General features: G+C 35.8%; 1 protein-coding gene across 3 annotated transcripts in view; it reads left to right on the top strand.

The window, feature by feature from the left end:
• LOC127445511 (type II inositol 3,4-bisphosphate 4-phosphatase-like) overlaps positions 1–21204 on the top strand; it is a 129296-nt gene that overhangs the window by 103697 nt on the left and 4395 nt on the right. For all 3 annotated transcript variants that reach the window (XM_051705644.1, XM_051705645.1, XM_051705646.1), the window contains exons 12-18: positions 4519–4694; positions 6647–6770; positions 8786–8912; positions 10917–11057; positions 11219–11316; positions 13292–13404; positions 16441–16595. In XM_051705644.1, the coding sequence (XP_051561604.1) occupies positions 4519–4694; positions 6647–6770; positions 8786–8912; positions 10917–11057; positions 11219–11316; positions 13292–13404; positions 16441–16595 (934 nt within the window). The remainder of the gene's footprint in view (positions 1–4518; positions 4695–6646; positions 6771–8785; positions 8913–10916; positions 11058–11218; positions 11317–13291; positions 13405–16440; positions 16596–21204) is intronic.

Here is a 21204-nt window from a genome sequence, read left to right on the forward strand (position 1 = left end):
TATTGTGAGCCGTGTCCCATTTGGTCGAGTTGGACGCTGTTAACATTATCTCAGTTCTCCTTGTGCATGTACAAATGAAGTACAGGCATATATGTGTTTCTGTGGAGAATTAAGGTCATTTAATGACTAACCTTGAATCAGTAATATTCTGCATTATATAAGCTGTGTTATTGTAGGATCTAAATTTGAGTCCATTCAATTAAAATGGTTAAGTTGAAACAACAACATTTAAATAGCAAATCTGAGTTAAGTCTGCTTGCACCTAGTTACCTTAATTAAGTAGTTAAGTTCATTCCAGATGATCACCAAGTTAAGTGAACTTAATTACACAAGTTTTGGAGACTCCATTGCTCAATTCAATTAAGTAGAGTCAACTTATTAGGGGTTTCAGTGCAGATAGAGAATGAGGAGATCAAATAGAGACACATTTACACAAGGGCGTAGATTTGGCTTGAATATTGGGGGAGTTGCAGCATGAAGCATCTACAAGTTTCCATTGATCATGGTATAAATATCGGGGGGGGGGGGGGGGGTTACCTCCCCCCCCATCCCCCCGGAAACTACGCCCTTGCATTTACAGTATCTCTGTATATCCCTCTGTTTGTTTTGTTTTTGTGTTTTATTTTTTTAAGTCCAGCCATTGACCCACAACCCAAGGACCTGTCGCTGCACTTTTACTGCTTATTATCAGTTGGACATTTTTCACACTTTAATAAGCCTCGTTTTATTGTCAAGCCTATGTCACTTTGTCACATCTGTCAGTCAAGAAATTGATTTTTACCACCATCCATGGATTTTCAGTGACACTACACTGACACTAGGTGTTACTAAAGTGAGAAAAACAATATTTGATGACATGCAGTACAGATGTAGTGACAAAACAGTTTTACAATCAATGCTGCCACCTATTGGGCATTGACTAAAACTGCACATTTTACAATGTGAGGAATTTACTAAAAGGCCAATAACGCCTTTTTTATTATTATTTAGATCCCATTATTTCAATATATTAATAATTAATATCAACATATGCTATTATTAAGCTGATTTGCTAAGCCTTCTTGTCATGTTAAAGCTATTTGTTATTGTAGCTTTTTTTTTTTTTTTTTTACAATTTATGTAAACAGTTTAATTTGGCGATTTCAGAAATGGTGTGTGCTTATCTGACCTTTTCTCTTCAGAAATTAGACGTCAAACTGACATTTCTGATATCTGATATCAATGTTGGAGCAATAATTACATTGTGCACAAAAAATCATATTATATGAACATAAAATGCTACTTATAACTTTGAAGTCGTACTTACAGTGTGATGTCCATTCAGCTGATTTCGGTCAGAACAAAAATGGACATGTTGGGCTATTTTTATATTTCTCTCAGCTTTTTAGTGCTAATGTAATAAAATAAATGGCAAATGATTTGGTGTATAGTTGAAGCTTTTTCTCTCTATGGATTTTAGCATTCACAGGCTGCCACAGAAAATAATGGGAAAATGTGGTTTAGTCTTAAAAACCTGACGCCTTATGAACTAACTAAATGATTAAGTAGTGTCTTCTGCCAGTGCTAGTTGTACAGAACACATTCACAATTTAAACTTAATTATAATCAAGAGCAGTGGTTCTTTAACTGACAAGCCCCACATTTCTAAAGTTCCTCAGTTAATTCCCACTGTTATTCACATTGTGGTGGGGTTCATGTGCGTTTGTCTTGTAAACATGTGACCATTTCGACATAACTCGAAGGCAGCGTGTGTGCATATTATACTGTTATATAGTTTTGGTAGTGTGTCAGTGTAAATACTTCACATAAAACAAGGAATTGGCTTTCATTATGGTACTACATTACTAAAATGATGTCCAACCAGTTTAGGTTGATGCTGAAATTCAAATCGGTGTGAGTACACCCTAGGCGGGAACATAACTAAACGTGACTCGTCAAAGACGAATGTTTCTGTGGAATGGTGTCATTAAAAAAAGACACGTCAAAGCAATATAAATGAAGATCATACTGCCAAAAATCTGATGACTATTGCAAAACACATTCATGACAAAAGAGGGTGTTGTGAAACAGGAGAATAAAAAAAATGCAAGGGTGTAGTAATGACTCAGACATTAGATTACTCAGTACAAATGAAAGAGTTTTTCTCTTTAATCTTTTTATCAGACAAATTTTTTTTATTATGATTCCTTGAGCTGCATGACAAATGGGAAAAAATGACAAGTTAATGTTAACCATTTAAATTGATTAATTTTTACAGTACATTTAACATTTAAGTAAGCTATATGTTAAAATGATGTGCATGAACTGTAAATGGGTTATGTAAATAAGGTTGTCTGGGCTGGTAAAAATGAGAAATCTTTAAAAATTCTAGATTTGTAGAGATTTCATCTTTATGTTGGTTTAATACATTTTTTTAAAAACATTTATAGCTGATTTAAAAAAAAGATCATTTAATAACTTTTTTTTTTTAAACACAAGTGGTGAAACCTTTTTAAAAAACCTTATTAAACATTATTAAAATATACCTTAAATACACGTATGTACACAATTTCATCATTAATGTAAAAAAAAAAAAAAATCCAGACAAAGGTCTTTTTCCAATGTTTTTTTTTTTTTTTTTTTTACAAATATCATGTTTTTTTTCTTTTCTTTTCTTTACAGTCTTTGGATGGTTGCACCACTTAAATCTTTTTTACTTTAAACCCCATGAAAATATATATATATATATATATATATATATATATATATAAATTACTTAAAATAAATAAGTTCACAATACAAGAGGGGTTTTCAAGTAATTGTTTTGTGTGAATTGCATTTTTTATATATTTTGGTATAACTTTACAGATCTGGACAAATAGATTAGTGTCACGTCATTAACCCCAAAAGGCCTACCACTGTGTGAGTGTCAAAAAAGTGAAAACCAAATCAACAAAAATTATTATATTACTATAAATATTTTTAAAGGGATAGTTCTCCCAAAAATAAAAATTCGCTCATCATTTACTCACCCTCATGCCATCCCAGATGTGTATGACTTTCTTTCTGCTGCAGAACACACATTAAGATTTTTAGATGAATATTTCAGCTCTGTACGTCCATACAATGCAAGTGAATGGTGACCAGAACTTTGAAGCTCCAAAAATCACACAGATTCAGCATAAAAGTAATCTATACGACTCTAGTGATTAAATCCATATATTCTGAAGTGATATGATAAGTGAAGGTGAGAAACAAATCAGTATTTTAGTCCTATTTTTATATAAATCTGCACCAGTAGGTGGCGATATGCATGAAGAATGTGAATCACCAAAAAACAAAAGAAGAAGAATGAAAGAGTGAAAGTAGAGATTTATTTTAGAAAGGACTTAAATATTGATCTGTTTCTCACACACACCTATAATATCGCTTCTGAAGACATGGATTTAACCGCTGGAGTCTTATGGATACTTTTATGCTACCTGAATGTGATTTTTGGAGATTCAAAATTCTGGTCACCATTCACTTGCACTGTATGGACCAACAGAGCTGAAATATACTTCTAAAAATCTTCTTTTGTGTTCAGCAGAAGAAAGTCAAACACATCTGAGATGGCATGAGGGTGAGAAAATGATAAACAACATGATAGAATTTTCATTTTTGGGTGAACTATCCCTTTAAGTTAAGTCAATTTATGCACCGCTGCTGTTTCAGCCATCAAAGCATTGCATCAACAATACATTATAATATGATCTCTGCCACAAGTTAAATCCTCTGCTGTGAGTAATGTTCCTGTATTTGTGAGGCACTGTGGAGAGATTAAAGTCTTTTGCTGATTCTGACTTGCACTGCTTAAATAAATAGTTGCAGTAAAAAACTGCTTGATGTCATGAACTAGATGTGGACCCGCATCATTATCTTGCAGTTCTATGCTTTTGAATGCGCAGCGAGTATCACACCGAGACTCCTAGGCATTCTTGTTACATTGAAGCACCTCATTCACGGTGCACATCAGTGGTTTTGTGCCGCTCTGTATCTGGGTCACATAAACAAAAGGAGCCTAATTATTCATTATTATCCTTAACAAAGTTAAACAACCGACTGACTAGTCGATTATAAAAATTGGTAGTTTTGCTCATCCCTAATTTTAATTACATTGCTCTAAATCACAAAGAGTGTTGCTGTATGTTCAAAGAGAATCTTGGAAATAAAAACTAAATTTCACTTTTTCTGAAGAAAATGTGAGTGGTGCTTGCCTGGGCAAAATTCAACCCCATGATACTAGGGTGTAGTGTTCGTTTGCCACTTGCCAGGGCATTGCTGTGTGGTTGCTAAGGTGTTCTAAAGGGTTTGTAGTGTGTTGCTATTCAGTTGTTTGGCTGTGCTGGATGTTTTCTTACCCACCCAAGTCAGAATGAAAATGAGAAATACAGATGGTATGTTGATAAGCAGCCAAAACTTGGCTGAACAGTGGAAATCTGTAAGTCTGTGGAAATCTGGGTCACGAATGTCAACTTTCCTCCCACATTTTCCAAACAGCTGCAGATTGGCAAGATCAACTCTGCATCCTGGTGCAGTCCCTGAAGGAATGTATTGCAGAAGTGTCGAAGAGAGCAAGTCGCTCCATGAGCTTCGTGCTGCTGCAGGAAGCAGCGTGCAGCACAGTACAGGGTCTGCAGCTTCAGCAGAGACGAGACACTGTTTTCAGCCAAGCGGTGAGCCGAATCCAACAAGCAAACACCGCTGTCATAGAAGATAACTACTTGACTGGATACTCTAAAGTTTACAACTAGAGTGTGTGGGGAAAAGCCAGCTTAAAGGGATTGTTCACCTAAAAATGAAAATCATTTACTCACCATCAGGTCACTCCAAACTCGTATGACTTTCTTTTTGTTGTGGAACAATCAAAGTTTCCTGGTCGATCTTTTTTATAAAATGAAAGTGAAAAGGGACTGAGGCTATAAAAAATTTTTTTTTTAAAAAAGCATCATAAATGTGCTTAATGTGACTTGTGTTATCTGTGGGGAAGATTATCATTAAATAATAACTTGAACCTTATTAATTATTGTAATATGCTTAAAATAAGTTAAACAAATATGCAGTATAAATTTGCCAATTAGATTATAGAGGTACAGTAAACAAACCGTACTAAGTTTTGTAAGCTTTATGCTTAAAAATGAAGAAAAATAGTTCAATGTAAATTTTCCAGTTGGGTAAGATAACTTAAACCTTACTTAGTTTTGTAAGATTAATTTTTAAAACAAGTTAAAAAATATATATATAATTAAATATAAATTTACCAATTGTATAAGGAAAATTAACCTTACCAAATTTTATAAGATTTATGCTTAAATAAGAATTTGCCAATTGGGTAAGGGAAATAACCCTCAACCTCAAATGTGTGTGTATATATATGTGTATATATATATATATATATACACACCGATCAGCCACAACATTTTTTAATTTTTTTTATTTTTCCCCCAATTTGGAATGCCCAATTCCCAGTGCGCTTTTTAAGTCCTCGTGGTCGCGTAGTGATTCGCCTCAATCCGGGTGGCGGAGGACGAATCTCAGTTGCCTCCGCGTCTGAGACCATCAACCCACGCATCTTATCATTTGGCTTGTTGAGCACGTTGCCACGGAGACATAGCGCATGTGGAGGCTTCACGCCATCCACCGCGGCATCCACGCTCAACTCACCACGCACCCCACCGAGAGCGAACCACATTATAGTGACCACGAGGAGGTTACCCCATGTGACTCTACCCTCCCTAGCAAGCGGGCTAATTTGGTTGCTTAGGAGACCTGGCTGGAGTCACTCAGCACGCCCTGGGATTCGAGCTAGCGAACTAGCGAACTCCAGGGGTGGTAGCCAGCGTATTTTACCAGTGAGCTACCCAGGCCCCCGATCAGCCACAACATTAAAACCACCTGCCGCTCACTGGATGTTTTTTGATTTTGACTGTTGTGTGTGAAAATCCCAGGAGATCAGCAGTTACAGAAATACTCAAACCAGCCCATCTGGCACCAACAATCATCCATGTGATTATCTAATCAGCCAATCGTGTGGCAGCAGTGCATAAAATCATGCAGATACGGGTCAGGAGCTTCAGTTAATGTTCACATCAACCATCAGAATGGGGAAAAAATTTGATCTCAGTGATTTAGAATGTGGCATGATTGTTGGTGCCAACGCAGTAACGCAGATAAACGCTCTGTACCATTGTGCTGAGAAGAATATAATATCAGAAAAAGAAAAATAATTAATATACATTTGCCAGTTGGGTTAGAGATATAAATTTAAACCGTACACTAATTTTGAAAGATTTATGCTTAAAATAAATAAACATAAATACATTCTCAAAAAAACCTTACTAAGTTTTGTAAGATTTCTCATGTACTGTAAATCTACCTTGTTTTAAGGATGTTTAGATATTTTTTACTGGAAAACAAGACAAAATATTAAATAGTAAAATAATTTTTTGCACTCTAGTTGAACATTAGGCAGTTTGACAGGCAGTTTATGTTTTACGCATTAAATGAGGATGATTCAAAATCATTTCCTTGTAAACATGAGATAACAGAGAGGCCGTTGAGTGAGAGAGTTTTGTTACAGTTGTTGTGAAAAGCATTTGTGAAGACATGTATCTGTGTGTGCATGCAGCTGGCAGCATTGGCGTGTGGATTTGTCATGCGATTACACGCTGGTTTGGAGGATAAGGGCTTTCTCACACAGCTGCCAGCGGTCGGACTGGTGGCCCAGTTTGAAAGTCTGCTCAGTACTTACAGTGAGTATCTTCACCACAAACAATCACTCCTCGTTCATGTGCAATAAATTTGCAAGCCAACCATAGACCCAAAATAGCAGGCTTTTGTACCAACCTAAACATCTAAACAACCAAACCGACAATTCAAACATGTTTACAGTTCTCCAGCATACCAACATTTATGGAAGGCCAATGAAAAGCAAAGATCATTTGAGGGGTGAAGTATCTGTCTCTAAAATGGATAGTTCAGACTCTGAAATCTAACTGGATGAGCCACATTCAAAGCCATTGTAAAATGCGAATGCACTTACACCTGTGACTGTTCATTATATATTAATGCGGCAAGTTGCTACGTTATTTGGCATCCGTAAACAGCACATAGTCACGCTAATGAACGATATTATTTGATATTGGTATTAAAAAAATACAGACGTTTTATGTGTCAGCAACCCATGGATTGAACAGTGTTTACTTTTATCATGTACACACTGTACACGGTGATTTTTGGTTTTATTTGCTTTATTTTACACGTGACTCTGTGTTTTAGTTCACTATGAAAGCATGCATCACTTTTACTTTAAGTGTGTGAAAGGCAGAGATCTGTCATCATTAACCTTCCCGTCATGTGTTAAATGTGTCATGTAGTTATGTTTAGAACAGTTTACCATAGCAACCAAACTTTAGGATAAACACACACACACACACAGAGACATGCATTTAAAAAGACACGTGTGCCAAATACTGGTTTTAACGTTGTGTCAACATATTTCTCTGGGATGTACTAATTACATTGTTTACGGGGATGCCGTGAGGTTGTTGTTTTTTCTAGTATGAAGAACAGCAAGTGCTCAAAGCATCGATGACTAAGAGCTTTTTTGAAACGATGCTTGTGGTGAGATTAACAATCAGATTATATAAATTCACTCTAAACCCTAATGTCATTACTGGAAAAATCAAGTCGTCTTAATTAAGACAATTTGGGCTCATAACTCCAATATCGAAGTTTCCGTGAACTTATTTTTCTTAAAAATCCATATACTTTAAGTGTTGATAACTCTGACTGTTAGGTAACTGTTGAGTACAAAATTAAGGCTACGGGGAATACCCACAATGCCTTGCGTTTGAATAATTTAATAGTGTTTCCTTGGTCAATGTGAACATTTGGGGACATTTAAATAGTTGTTATTAAGAAATCCTAGAGGTTTTAGCTCTTTTGTAGTATTATTTATGTTCATATGATGTCACCATTATTGTGAGCCGTGTCCCATTTGGTCGAGTTGGACGCTGTTAACATTATCTCAGTTCTCCTTGTGCATGTACAAATGAAGTACAGGCATATATGTGTTTCTGTGGAGAATTAAGGTCATTTAATGACTGACCTTGAATCAGTAATAATCTGCATTATATAAGCTGTGTTATTGTAGGATCTAAATTTTAGTCCATTCAATTAAAATTATTATGTTGAATTAAATAGCAAATCTGAGTTAAGTCTACTTGCATCTAGTTACCTGAACTTAAATAGTTAATTCTAGATGAACACCAAGTGAACTTATTTACACGAGTTTACTTAATCAATTGAGTAGTCAACTTATTAGGGTTTTCTGTGTTATATATTTAATTAGGGTGACATTCCCTTATGAAAATTAACCATGGTTTAACTACAGGAAAGGCTGCAAGTGGCTCAAGTGAATCATATATGTGATCTAGTTCATTTACATGAACTGTCCCGTCCGATAGAACCGGTTTACTAAAACGAATCTGAGTTTCAAACACTAAAAATAAGGGAATCGTTTATCATGCTACTAAAAAAATTTAGTAGTGTCGCTACTTTTAGTTAACTACTCCCCAGCACTGTAATATATAATATTTTATATATGAACCCATCTGTCACAGGACAGATCATAGTTTAAAAGACCCGTTAGAACTCAATTTTGCCGAAATGTTAATTTATGCCTGTGCAGGGCAGTATGGTATTTCCTCATTTAGATACCAAAGTAAACAGAGTAGCATAGATTGTTACACACTTTGTCACACAGGTGAGGAAATCGGGATGTTGGAGGATATGGAGGTGGGAATCTCTGATCTTCACAGAGTTACCTTCAAGATCACAGAGGCAAAGTCTGAAGAACCGGTCAACCTGCAGCCCACTGTCAGCGGTACACGGTGAGAGAAACACACACATGCACATACACACATATATGCATAAGTTCATGGTTCCCACGCTCACGAAAAAGCTGGAAATATCCAGGAATTTTAAAATTGAGATTTCCAGGGCTGGAAAAGGCATGAATATAGTTATGCTTAACTTTAAAATCTGTAATTGGCAAAATAAAAAATAAAAAAATCGGGCCTGTTAAAGTAGAAATTAAAATAATCTTTAAAAAGTCATGTAGAGTTATATAGTGAATATATGTTTTTTTTCTAGTTATGCTCAGCCATAAAATACTACATTGTCTAGACAGAAATTGCTCTTCGTCTGTGCAATCTCTATAAAATGATTTTCAGAACTCTTTACAGTAAGGCTGTAATGATTAATCTTGGTTAATTTTATTTTAAACATGTACAATTGTTCATGTTCATGTTAGTTCATGTATTGTAATGTTAAAAAAACATTAGTATTTCTTCAAACCAACATTAAATGGAAATTATATATATATATGTCTATACTGTATATATATTGGGGCTGTCAATGCATAATTTTTTAACTAATTATTTAATTACATGAAATGCCAATTAATTAATCAATCGTAATTAATCGCATATATAAATATTTTCAGAGAAAGGCCCTCAAATAACAAATAATTCAATATATAATGATTCAGTAATTATAAATAATTATATTTAAATAATTATAAATATAATATATTTTATAAATATGACAATTCAGAAAAATAAAATGCATTACATTATTGTTGCAAATGAGTAAAGCATTGATAAGTCAAAAAGGGGCTTTGTAAGTCAATATACTATTTATTTACATATTATTGAACACAGTGGTCTACAGTCCACAGCAATCCATTTTGCATCTGAATTCGTCAATTTGTCAGATATAGATTTCTTATAAGAGCTTTTCTAATGTCTCCTCATTGTACATATGTGTCAGATGGGTGCTTTTGGAGCATCTCGCTTTGGTTGCGTCACGTCATAAACACAGCGTTTTTAGGTCGCAGTGTCAAATTAAATGTAGTTTGAAACTTAGGAAAACACATCTCGAGATCTCTGCATTCGGAGTTGCAATCTGTCCTAGAGCTGTCATGTTGATTCAGTGCAATTCATTATATAAAAAATAACGCTTTAAAAGAAATTAACACAATAAATCATGTCCCCGGACCGTAATATTGAATATTCCTACCATTGGAGCAATTGAAGCTTGTAGTACCGCCTGTTTTCAGCAGGGGGCAGTAAGCAAAACTCCAGCTGTATAAGCAATGCACAGCTGTACAGACAACAAACCATACGAACAAACCAAACTCACTAGTGACAGCACAAGATGAGAACACGTTCTTGCATTCAAACATAGCTGGACGGAGCGCAATCCCAAATGCAGGGATTTTGAGACGTAACTAATATATATATTAGTTACGTCTCAAAATCCCCATATAATATATATTAGTTATGCTTGGCTCTAAAATATTTAATCAGCTAGAAATTGCTTTTTGTGTGTGCAATTTTTTTTTTTTTTTTTTTTTTTTAAATATATATATATATACCCATTAACATGGTTAACCATCACTGTTGGACATTTTTAAAGTCCCCATGAAATCTAAATTTGAGTTTTGTGGCCTTAAGGTGAGGTCCGTTAGCGTTGAGATCATCTATGTGCAAGTGTACTCCTGAAAGTTGACACAATGATCTTTTAGCAGAAATACAAAAAAGTTATGGAAATGTCTATAGAGAATATATAGATGGATATACATATATATATATATATATATATATATATATATATATGTAGATAGATATGCTCAGATTTTAAAAAATGTAACTGGCTAACAATTGCTCTTTGTTAGTTTAATCTCTATAAGATGATTTTTAATATCCTTATCCAGAAATTACGATTGATTGGAAAAATCATGGAAGTTCCTTGGCAAAAAGCAGTGGGAACCCTGTTAAGCACCTCTGTGCAGGTATTGATGGCGTTTGTAAATGTGTTGTGTTGTATTCCAGTGACCATTACACCGTTGAGGTGCCTCTCCCACATCAGACCTTCCAAACGCTTCCCGACGAGCTCCGCGAGGGCAAGCTGCTACGCGTGCTCCCTGTGCTCTTTAATGTGGGCATAAATGAGCAGCAAACCATAGCCGAGAGGTACAAGCTCACACTGATACAAATGAAACATAATCCTTACATGCCTATCGAGTTACAAGCCTGAATGCTCAGTTGTTCATGGAGTAAAAAAGGGTTGGTGTTGAATTTGTTGTTGATGTGGGTGCGAGCATGCCTGAGCTGATCGTCTTTCTCCCTTCCAGATTTGGTGACATATCTCTACAGGAGAGAATAAATCAGAAGAACTTTGAGATTCTAGAAGGTTACTATAAATCCTTAACAAATGCAGTGCCATCAGAATGTAAGTTTAACACTCAATGCTGAGCAGAAAATGTGTTTGTGTTTATGTTATATAGCCGTGATTAATCAACAAGATGCACGTACCAGTGCTTGCAATTCAGAAACACATTATGTTGAAATTATTTTATTTTATTATTATTATTTATTTGATGTATTTTTTTGTAAAATGATTCAGAAAATGAGATTTTGAATGGCAAATGGTATTTTGGTAACTCTTTACATTAAGGTTGTATTGGTTAGCGCAACAGTTAACATGAACTAACAATGAACACTACTTTTACAGCATTTATAAATCTTGGTTGATTTTCATTTCTACATATACTAATAAATCTTTAGCAGTAAAGAAATTATAAATAACAGCTGATGCAATGTGAACTAATTTGAACAAACAATGAATAGTAGTATTTTAATAAATTAACATTACCTAGGATGAATAAATGCCATAAAAAAATCATTGTTCATTGTTAGTATAGGTGTGTAATTGCCGATACCCATAACTAATGTAGTGGAAAAGGCTGAGAACCGATTAATCGATTCTTAAAATGTTTTAAAAAAAAATCTTAGTCTTTTCTTTCTATAACGGGCTCAGATGTTGATGCTACAAGATTCAAAAATGAATAAAATCCCAATAATAACCAGAAAAAAATTACGGTTTGGTGCATAAAGTGGGACATTTAACTATAAACAAGCCGAAAAACACCAGGGACTCTTATTTTGAAATTATGGAGACTTGGCTTAGTTACAGTGCTCTTTATTTAAGTAATTACCAGTTTAAGTTATTTACTGTAAAGCCTAAATATACACCATGTGCATACTGTATATATTTGACTAGATACGTTTTATAAGGCGAAAGATTTATTATTATTCACAAGATATGAATTTGGAGACACAGTGTATGTGCTGATGTGGCACATTTCCATACAAGTCACATTTTTCTTAGCATGCCCTCCCTTAAATGTAAAACATTTGATTATCTAATAAAAATAAAAATATATATAAATAAGATAAAAATATGGATGAATATTGTCAATAATGATATATTTAGAGAAAATGAAAATGGGCAATTTTCAGCATAGATTTTTGCAGATACGAAAAAGGCAACTATCGGCACCGATTATTTGGTTAAACCGATATAATGGTGTACCTTTAATTGTTAGTTCATGATACCTAATACAATAACTAGTTAACAAATACAGCCTTATTGTAAAGTGTTTATATATATATATATAATTTAAAAATGAATAAACAAAACAGTTTGATATTAAATAATCTCACATTTTATTTTAATGCGTTAATTTTTATTTACTTTAAAAAATGTTATTTACCTTTTATTGGATAGGACAGTGGAGAGGTTACGGGAAAAGTAACATGTCGTAACATTGCAATACAACAACAAAACAAAGTTTTGTCAGAAAAGCGGATGGGTGACTTAAAACTACCAGTCAATATGTGGTCGTGATCAGATTCATGCTAAGATGTGTATTGTACACTCTGGCATAAAAGACTTTGATGCCACACATTCTGTTTTTTATCCAAGAACTGACTTCAGTCTTATCGGACAGTCTGATGGGCAACAGTCATAAAGAACAGAAAATGTGCCATGTACGCTTGGCTTTATAACTCAAACTTGCCCTCCAAAAATCTGTGTGTATATTTGCAGGATTCACATAGAGCAAAGTGTCAAGTTTTTAAAAATATGAGGTCAAGTTCTTATTTTTCTCTGATACGTCAATTTTGTCCATGAAGCATGACGACTTCAGTTGATGAATGCTCCCCTATAAACGAATGCCAAAACTGTCACAACATGTCGTGTCTTGTCCTATTTCCATCTATCTGCTTATCAGAAAAACATCATGTCCCCAGACTTTTTAATGAGCACTTGCCAATACAGGGACAAACAAGCCCTCTTTAAACTTGTTGATGCGTGATATCTCAATTGCCTTTTCTTTTTGTCTTTATCTCTTCTGTTTCTAAAGGCCTGCCCTGTTTCCAGACACAGACTGGCATTAAGGAACTGCTCGACACCCTCGGACAAAATGTTGTAACTAAGAAAAGGAAGAATGTGGAGATACTTTGGCTTGCGGGAATGGTGAGACTGGGTCTGGGATCGGGGAGCCTGTCCAGGAAGTGTGCGCAATTCGCTTGTTAACCTCAAATTTGCGAAACATTGAGGGAAGTTGACCCCAATGTGAAAAATCACTCTTGTGCTGCTCCAACTATATTTGACAGTATTTCTCTAGTTGAGCACAAAGGAGTGTTTTTTTTAAGAATATCTTTGCCTCTCTTTTCTGTGAAATTGCAGTGAATGAGGACTGGAGGTTTTAAGCTTCATAATGGATGCAAAAGTACCATTAAAAAAAGTCGTCTATGCAGCTTGTGCGCTATATTCCATAGTTCTTATCAGGAAGACTTGCAGACTTGAGTGAAATTCAAGATGACATTTATTTGATGAATATAAAACAGAAATGAGATGTCTTTCTTTGGCTGAAGCCCCGTCTGGTGGTCCGAAGGAGTTGTACTCGGAACCGTCATATCCTGCCGGAGATAGGAGGCAAGGGTGAGGAGCCTACCCCCGTGCAGGACGGGACTCAGCTTGTGGTGGTGGGGTGATGGAGGTTGCCGTGTTAGCACATTGAAACAGCAATGTGATAGATTGTGAGTAGACTTATAAAGCAATGGCTTACATGTGATTGGCTAGGAGTTACCTAGCTAATGGTGCGATGATGTACAGCTGCTAGTCTTCCCGCTAGATCTACGCTGCGCTTACATTTCTCTTATGAGAGTTTATGAGGGATGTTGCGACATCCAATGCATGAACTAGTTGTTCTTTTAAATCAGATCTTTTCAATAAATCATTTGATTTTGTTCACAAAACTGGTCTAAATGATTCATTCACGAATCATGTGACTCAATGATCCAGTCACAGCAGTTCTCGACTTAAAAGCTACTTAACAAGATTAAAAGTGAATAACATCTTAAATTTCAGTCTGTTCCTCACACAAAGCTATTATATGGCTTCAGAATACTTGGAATATAGCATACAAAATGTGCTTTTATCATACTTTTTGAGGCTCCAGTCCTCATTCATTGTAATTCCATGGAAAAGGGTGACCTGTACATTCTTTCAAAGTTCTCCTTTTGTGGTCCACAGCAGAGAGGAATAAAAGTTTGGAACAACATGAGGGTCAACTATTTCTTCCAGTTGTTTTGTACATAAACTGAAATCACTGTCTATATCCTCTGAAAGTATCTTCCACATATTTTGACTTGATGCCAAACAAAATATTTTTTGTTCTTGCTCAACAAAGCCAACATACTGATGTACTAGTTAAACGTATTATTATTCTTCCAAAAAATCTTCTGAGACTAACTGCTCCTAGAGCTTTCAAGCTACATCCACCAAACTTTGCACAGACCCTCAAACTGTTGTCACTGAATGTGCTCTATCTTTTTTAATAGATCGGACTTACGGTTTTTGCACATCGGACAATCAAAAATAGGAAAAATCCTATAGACTTTCATTGCACTGTTAGGGTAAGGATTAGGTCAGCCTGACACCCTGTCTACACTGGACGTGAGCAGCACGTCGCATTGAGTCAAAAGCCTTAGAGCCCATTATAATCAATGATGCTATCTACACTGGAAGCGTCCGTTGTGGCTCGTCTTTCGCACAGACAGTAAACAGATGCTCAGTTCCATTTTGCGCTGCACGCACTGGCGCTACTACTCTAATGGTTTAGAATGTTCATGTTGACGCGTCCAGTGTTGACAGCCTCAAGCCGTTGCGTTGCATGTAGACAGGGTGTACCCCTAAGCCACTGACATGTTCAAACGGGCCAATGGAATGCTCGTTAATTCAAACTCCGACTGTCAAAAATTCAAATGTAAACAAACCCACACAAGGCCTTTAATCTGCTTTAAATCTCTCTCATTTAGTTAGTCAGTCAATCTATCTATCTTTTTAAACTTGCAGGCCAGGCTTTGTCAGGCCAACATCAAAGTTTGTCTCGACAAACTTTACCTATCTTCTTTTAGTTTTTTTTTATTTTATTAGTACTTTTATTAGTACTTTAACTTTTTTATTTCACCAGAATATTTGGCAGCCTTATCCACAGTATTCCTGAGCAACAACTGGACAGCACCATTATGATTCTAATTGCCTGTTTTCGGTTTCTACTCTCGAGATGGAAAGTAAAAACTACCCAGATGAGCAATCCTGGATTTTTCTCTTTTTTAAAGAACTTTTTATGGGCACTTTAGGGGATCACGGGCCCATAAGCCTCATAAAAGGACAAAAGCTGCTCTGTTTTTGCTCAGAACAAAAGTTAACGCGTTTGATATTCAAAAACAAAGATCTCGCTATTTAGTGAAATACACTGTGTAAACATTGGAGTGATTTAGGAAACATGATTTTCATTAACAGTAACATAAGGATTATATGGGAAAATGCATCATTTGGCCACTATAGACAAGTAGATACAAAAAATGTATAATGCACGAAGTAAAATACAGTAAAGACATTTTTTCCACACTGTTTTTCACTAAATGAACTCAAAGAAGAATTCGATTTAATCATTTTCATTTGCAGTACAGTATACCTGTATAAACAGATGCAACAATACAAAGTAATTAACAGCAAAATTACCTACCATATATTTCACTTACATTTTCATTTTAATACATGAAAAAAGCCATGCAGAGACTTGCATGAATATTTTTGAAAGATGATGCAAGCTAATCGTTGAACCGGAGTATTTAATTGACTGAAACGGACAGTTTGAATCAAAACAAATGAAATGTACACAGTTTACACCATTTCTATTTTAACAATCTCACACTTGCGAGTCACGATACTAGGAGGGATCGCAAAACTAATCTTACGAAATGTTCTTTAGCAAACTTAATGGCCAAATAAAACACATTAAAAGCACAGAGATATTCACGATTTTGCTTAGTTTTATATCGGCAGCAAAATCATTGCAAATATATCATAAATACAGTGTTTGGTATACCGCCCAGCCCTAATATTTACTCATCATGCTTCTGCATTCTCTCGAGACATTAACACTCAACACCGTTTCATACAAAGAAAGCAAAAATGCTAAAATGTTTCATCTCTCTGCAGATCTGTCGACGGATGAACGGCATCCGCTTCACAAGCTGCAAAAGTGCCAAAGACCGGACGTCGATGTCAGTGACACTGGAGCAGTGCTCTCTACTGAGAGACGAACACCAGCTCAATAAAGATTATTTTGTGCGAGCTCTGGACTGCATGCGGAGGTAAGTGGTCCTTAGCCTGAATCCATTATCTCCATGATTCATTCTGCACCTCGTCAGAAAAGAGAAGTCTTACATATGTAACATGTCTTTAGTCGTACAACAACAAAACATCAGAAATTCACCAGTCATTATGAAATACACGCAACAGGAAACGCTTACCAAGATTTCAAGTGGGTCTTTTTTTTGCTAAGACTTCAAAAAAACGAAACTGATTCCTTACAAAATGTTTATTACTGTATGAAGATGTTTGACATCTTGGGAATTTTTTTTTTTTCCCCAGTAATTAATAGGCTTTGTTATTAAAAAATAAAATAAAATACAGAAGCAGTTGTATTTAGGGGATTTGCAGAAATGGGCTTTTTTATACTCAAGCAAAAGGGCACCACAGCTTTCTCCGTGGCATGAATGTAATTTTGAGCTCAGAACAGTTAGTATTTTCCCAGTGCAGTTTTTAAGGTGAAGCTGCCAAAATGTTGTCACAGTACTCGAGAACAACCGACGGAGAACGAGATTTCAAGCCTTGGCTACGATGCCTGTTTTTCACTTCAGATAAGTGTTATTTGAAAGATGAGAAAAGTCATCAGGTGTCTGAACAGGTTTTAGCAGGTAGTTTCGTTTGAATATAAGTTTATGACACATTGCACCAGAATATCGTTTCAATGCACACTGTCAAACAGCATGGTGAACTGGCTTAATGCTTAATGTTTATGCAAGGTGTAGCATAAATAGCTAAACCTGTTATTTATTATGGGGTGTTTACATGCTTTGGGTCATGTTGTGTATTTGTTCAGTTATTCATATATAGAATTATGTTATACACATTATAATCCTTAATAAATAAAGAAAAAAATGTCATTCTGCCACGACCCATTTAATGTCACGAAAAGATTTAAGCATTAAAAACTACTCTCATTCACTTCACATTGCTTTCCAAATACTCTTACTCCTACATTTGTTTGTCCTACATCACTTCTTGTCAAAATATGATTAATTCGCTAAACATCATGACATCCCTGCTAAGACTTTGCCACAAATAATGTTAACGTGATGTTAATCATGCTAAACGCCTGATTAAGTACTTCTCCTTTAATCTGCGTATTGGGCTAGTTTTGATGCACTGTTTTATACACACATTCCATCATTGTGACGGTGTGGCATGGATGGATGAGTTCCTGTGCTACTTCAAAATGTAAACTAACTGGCTTAGCCAAACGCTACAAAGTGCAACAATGCCATTGCTCAGAACATGAGAGCGTGGGTGAATGCTGTGATTTTAATAGAATTTAATGGAATCAGAATTGGGGTTTCGTTGCTTTTAGGCCATGTCTATTAGCTTTAAGGACATTTATATTCTAGTGTGCTCCTAAAACTGACAACATGAACCTTTTAGCATATATATGGATTTCAAAATGGAGGTATTCTATGTCAAATAAACCAAATTTCAGAGACTTCCCTGGCTGAAATGTTTTTTTTTTTTTTTTTTTTAAGAAAGAGAAAAAAGAAAGGGCGTGGGGTGGGTGGGGTCAAAATTAAAATTTTCGTCTGTGATTTGCAGCAAAATTATTTGTAAAACAATTGGTGTCAGTGTCATTATTTTATTATCGAGTCCACAAGCTTTACTAAAAAAAACTTGATTTAATCATGGAAAGGTGTTCCACATGTTTGATATAAGTTGTCTTTTTTTTTTTTCTCCCCTTTTCTCCCCAATTTGGAATGCCCAATTCCCAATGCGCTCCAAGTCCTCGTGGTGGCGTAGTGACTCGCCTCAATCCGGGTGGCGGAGGACGAATCTCAGTTGCCTCCGTGTCTGAGACCGTCAATCCGCGCATCTTATCACGTGGCTTGTTGAGCGCGTTACCGCAGAGACGTAGCGCATGTGAAGGCTTCACACTATTCTCCGCTGCATCCACGCACAACTCACCACGCGCCCCACTGAGAGCGAGAACCACATTATAGCGACCATGAGGAGGTTACCCCATGTGACTCTACCCTCCCTAGCAACCAGGCCAATTTGGTTGCTTAGGAGACCTGGCTGGAGTCCCTCAGCACACCCTGGATTCGAACTCGCAACTCCAGGGGTGGTAGTCATCATCAATGCTCGCTGAGCTACATTATATGAGTTTTCTTAAATTAAAATGAACAAGTAATTTCAACTTAAATACTTTAAGTAGAATCAAGTAAAAAGTGACATGTCAAAATAACTCAAAATAACTCTTTTAGGCAAAAAATATATATATATTGCTAAATCCTAAACACATGCTGGTGGGAAGCACTAGTCAGTGCATCTTGGTCACTATGCTATGGTTAGCTCAGCAATTGCTCAGTGGATAAAGCAATATATAGAATAGTCAAAATGTATCAGTCCTCCCCCTATATATTCATCTTGCACAAAGACACAAAAAAATAACACTTAATATAAACATTTTCTCTCCCTGTTGAGTCCCATGCAAAGCATGCAGGGAACTAGAAATCCTCTGCCCAGTTTCAGTTAACCAAACAAAAAATATTTACTTTTTAGTTAAATCAACTCACTTAATTTAAGTTCCCTTGGTTACATTATTTATTTATTTTTTTTGATAGTGATTTTTTTTTTATTTCTTTTTTTTTGAGTGTATGTGAATCACATTTGGTTTTCGTCTTGAAAATGTAACAATTTGGGGGGCCAGGGTATCTCAGCGAGTATTGACACTGACTACCACCCCTGGAGTTGCGAGTTCAAATCCAGGGTGTGCTGAGTGACTCCAGCCAGGTCTCCTAAGCAACCAAATTGGCCCAGTTGCTAGAGAGGGTAGAGTCACATGGGGAACCTCCTCGTGGTCGCTATAATGTGTGGTTCTTGCACTCGGTGGGGCGCGTGATGAGTTGTGCGTGGATGCCGTGGAGAATAGCGTGAAGCCTTCACATGTGCTGAGTCTCCACAGTAACGCACTCAACAAGCCACGTGATAAAATGCGCGGATTGACAGTCTCAGACGTGGAGGCAACTGAGATTCGTCCTCCGCCACCCGGATTGAGGCGAGTCACTACACCAACACGAGGACTTAGAGGGCATTGGGAATTGGGCATTCCAAATTGGGGAGAAAAAGGGAAGAAAAAAATAAAATAAAAAAATGTAACAATTTAGGGATGGAGCCCATATCTCTGGGATTTAACCTTATAGGGCCATTAAAATTAAGATACCAAAAGGAAAGTTTGTTCTGAACCAGAATCTAAAATTATAGTAAGATATCTTTAATACTGGAAAAACACAATTTTTTGGACTTGTACCATTGGCATATAATGCAACAAGAGGTGCTAAAGTCAACAGATTTTAGTAGTAGACCTAGCTATCTCTGTGTACAAATTAAATAATGACACTCTAGGTTATTATTATTTTTACCTGTAGTTTTGCTCCAAAATCATAGGCGAAATTTTTCATTTTCCACAAAATTTCTACAAAATAATGGATTACTCTGTAAATACTGATCCATGGAATTTCATATTTTGGCTTTTATCATCATTTGTTTATTTTTCACCTGTAAAAAAAAAAGAAAAAAAAAGTTATATAAAAAAATGTTAAGTCTCTTTTAAAGCAGTGACCTAAAGTATTTAAGACCTAAAGTGACAAAGTATTTCTTGTTTGGGAAAACAACCAAAAATATTGATGATGTCATCTTGCACTCAGGGGTATATATAAATTATTGTCCATTCAAATGCTTTCTAGAATGAGAATGTCCCTTCCCCTGTTACAACATGTTGTAAACTAAAGCTTAGTGACTATTTAAAAGAAGAGATGAGCCCTTTGATCTGTTCCACCTAAACTTCCTGTTTCCATAGGAAACACTTTAACAAAGTAAAGACACCTGGGCTCATCAAGCACTTTTATGGGGTCTTTAAGGTTTGTTTGTATTGATAAAACATCTAGTCTAATTTCGTCTTGTGGTGTGCAACAGTTCATGCAGAAATTTATTGGCCGAGTTGTACGGTAACATTTGGAATTGCATCATATTTAAATACGGCATTGTGATCAGGATGTGTCATGATGATTTTAAGACGTGAATTCAATGGAAAAGCGCAAACATATTCCATGGAGAAAATTAATTGTGGCAGTCTTCCTCATTGTTTTTGTCACGAAAGCTGTGGCTGCTCAATTTCAGCACTTCTTACATGAACACTGGACTTTCTGTAGTTTTAAAATATGAGAAATTTGTATAAATGATTAAGACATCAACTTGGGCCATTTCACATTTCCAAAGAAAATATTTACACGGATTTACAAGCTTCCTTCACATAACCCCGTATTAACCTGAAATACTCCTAAATATGTTCATTTGGTTTATGCAGTATGCTCTGATGTTGGCTTTTGAAGTGTTGCTTATAAGGCACTGTCTTCTTATTAGTTGTGTTGGGTGTTCATGCCCTGAGGGTGAAGAGTTTGTTTAGTTTGTAATGGGAGAAGAGAAGCTTGTTGGTATGCATGCTTAATCTGACGTAGCAAAACCAGTTTACAGTAATTGTGTTGAACCAAAAGAGAGAGTGCAAACATTTTCTCTGACACATGTGGTGATACATTTGGATAAATGTCAATCTGTGATGACCTTTGTCATCGACTGCAACACTATCACAGTGCA

The sequence above is a fragment of the Myxocyprinus asiaticus genome, chromosome 8 (assembly GCF_019703515.2).
Source record: "Myxocyprinus asiaticus isolate MX2 ecotype Aquarium Trade chromosome 8, UBuf_Myxa_2, whole genome shotgun sequence".
NCBI classification, from domain to species: domain Eukaryota; kingdom Metazoa; phylum Chordata; class Actinopteri; order Cypriniformes; family Catostomidae; genus Myxocyprinus; species Myxocyprinus asiaticus.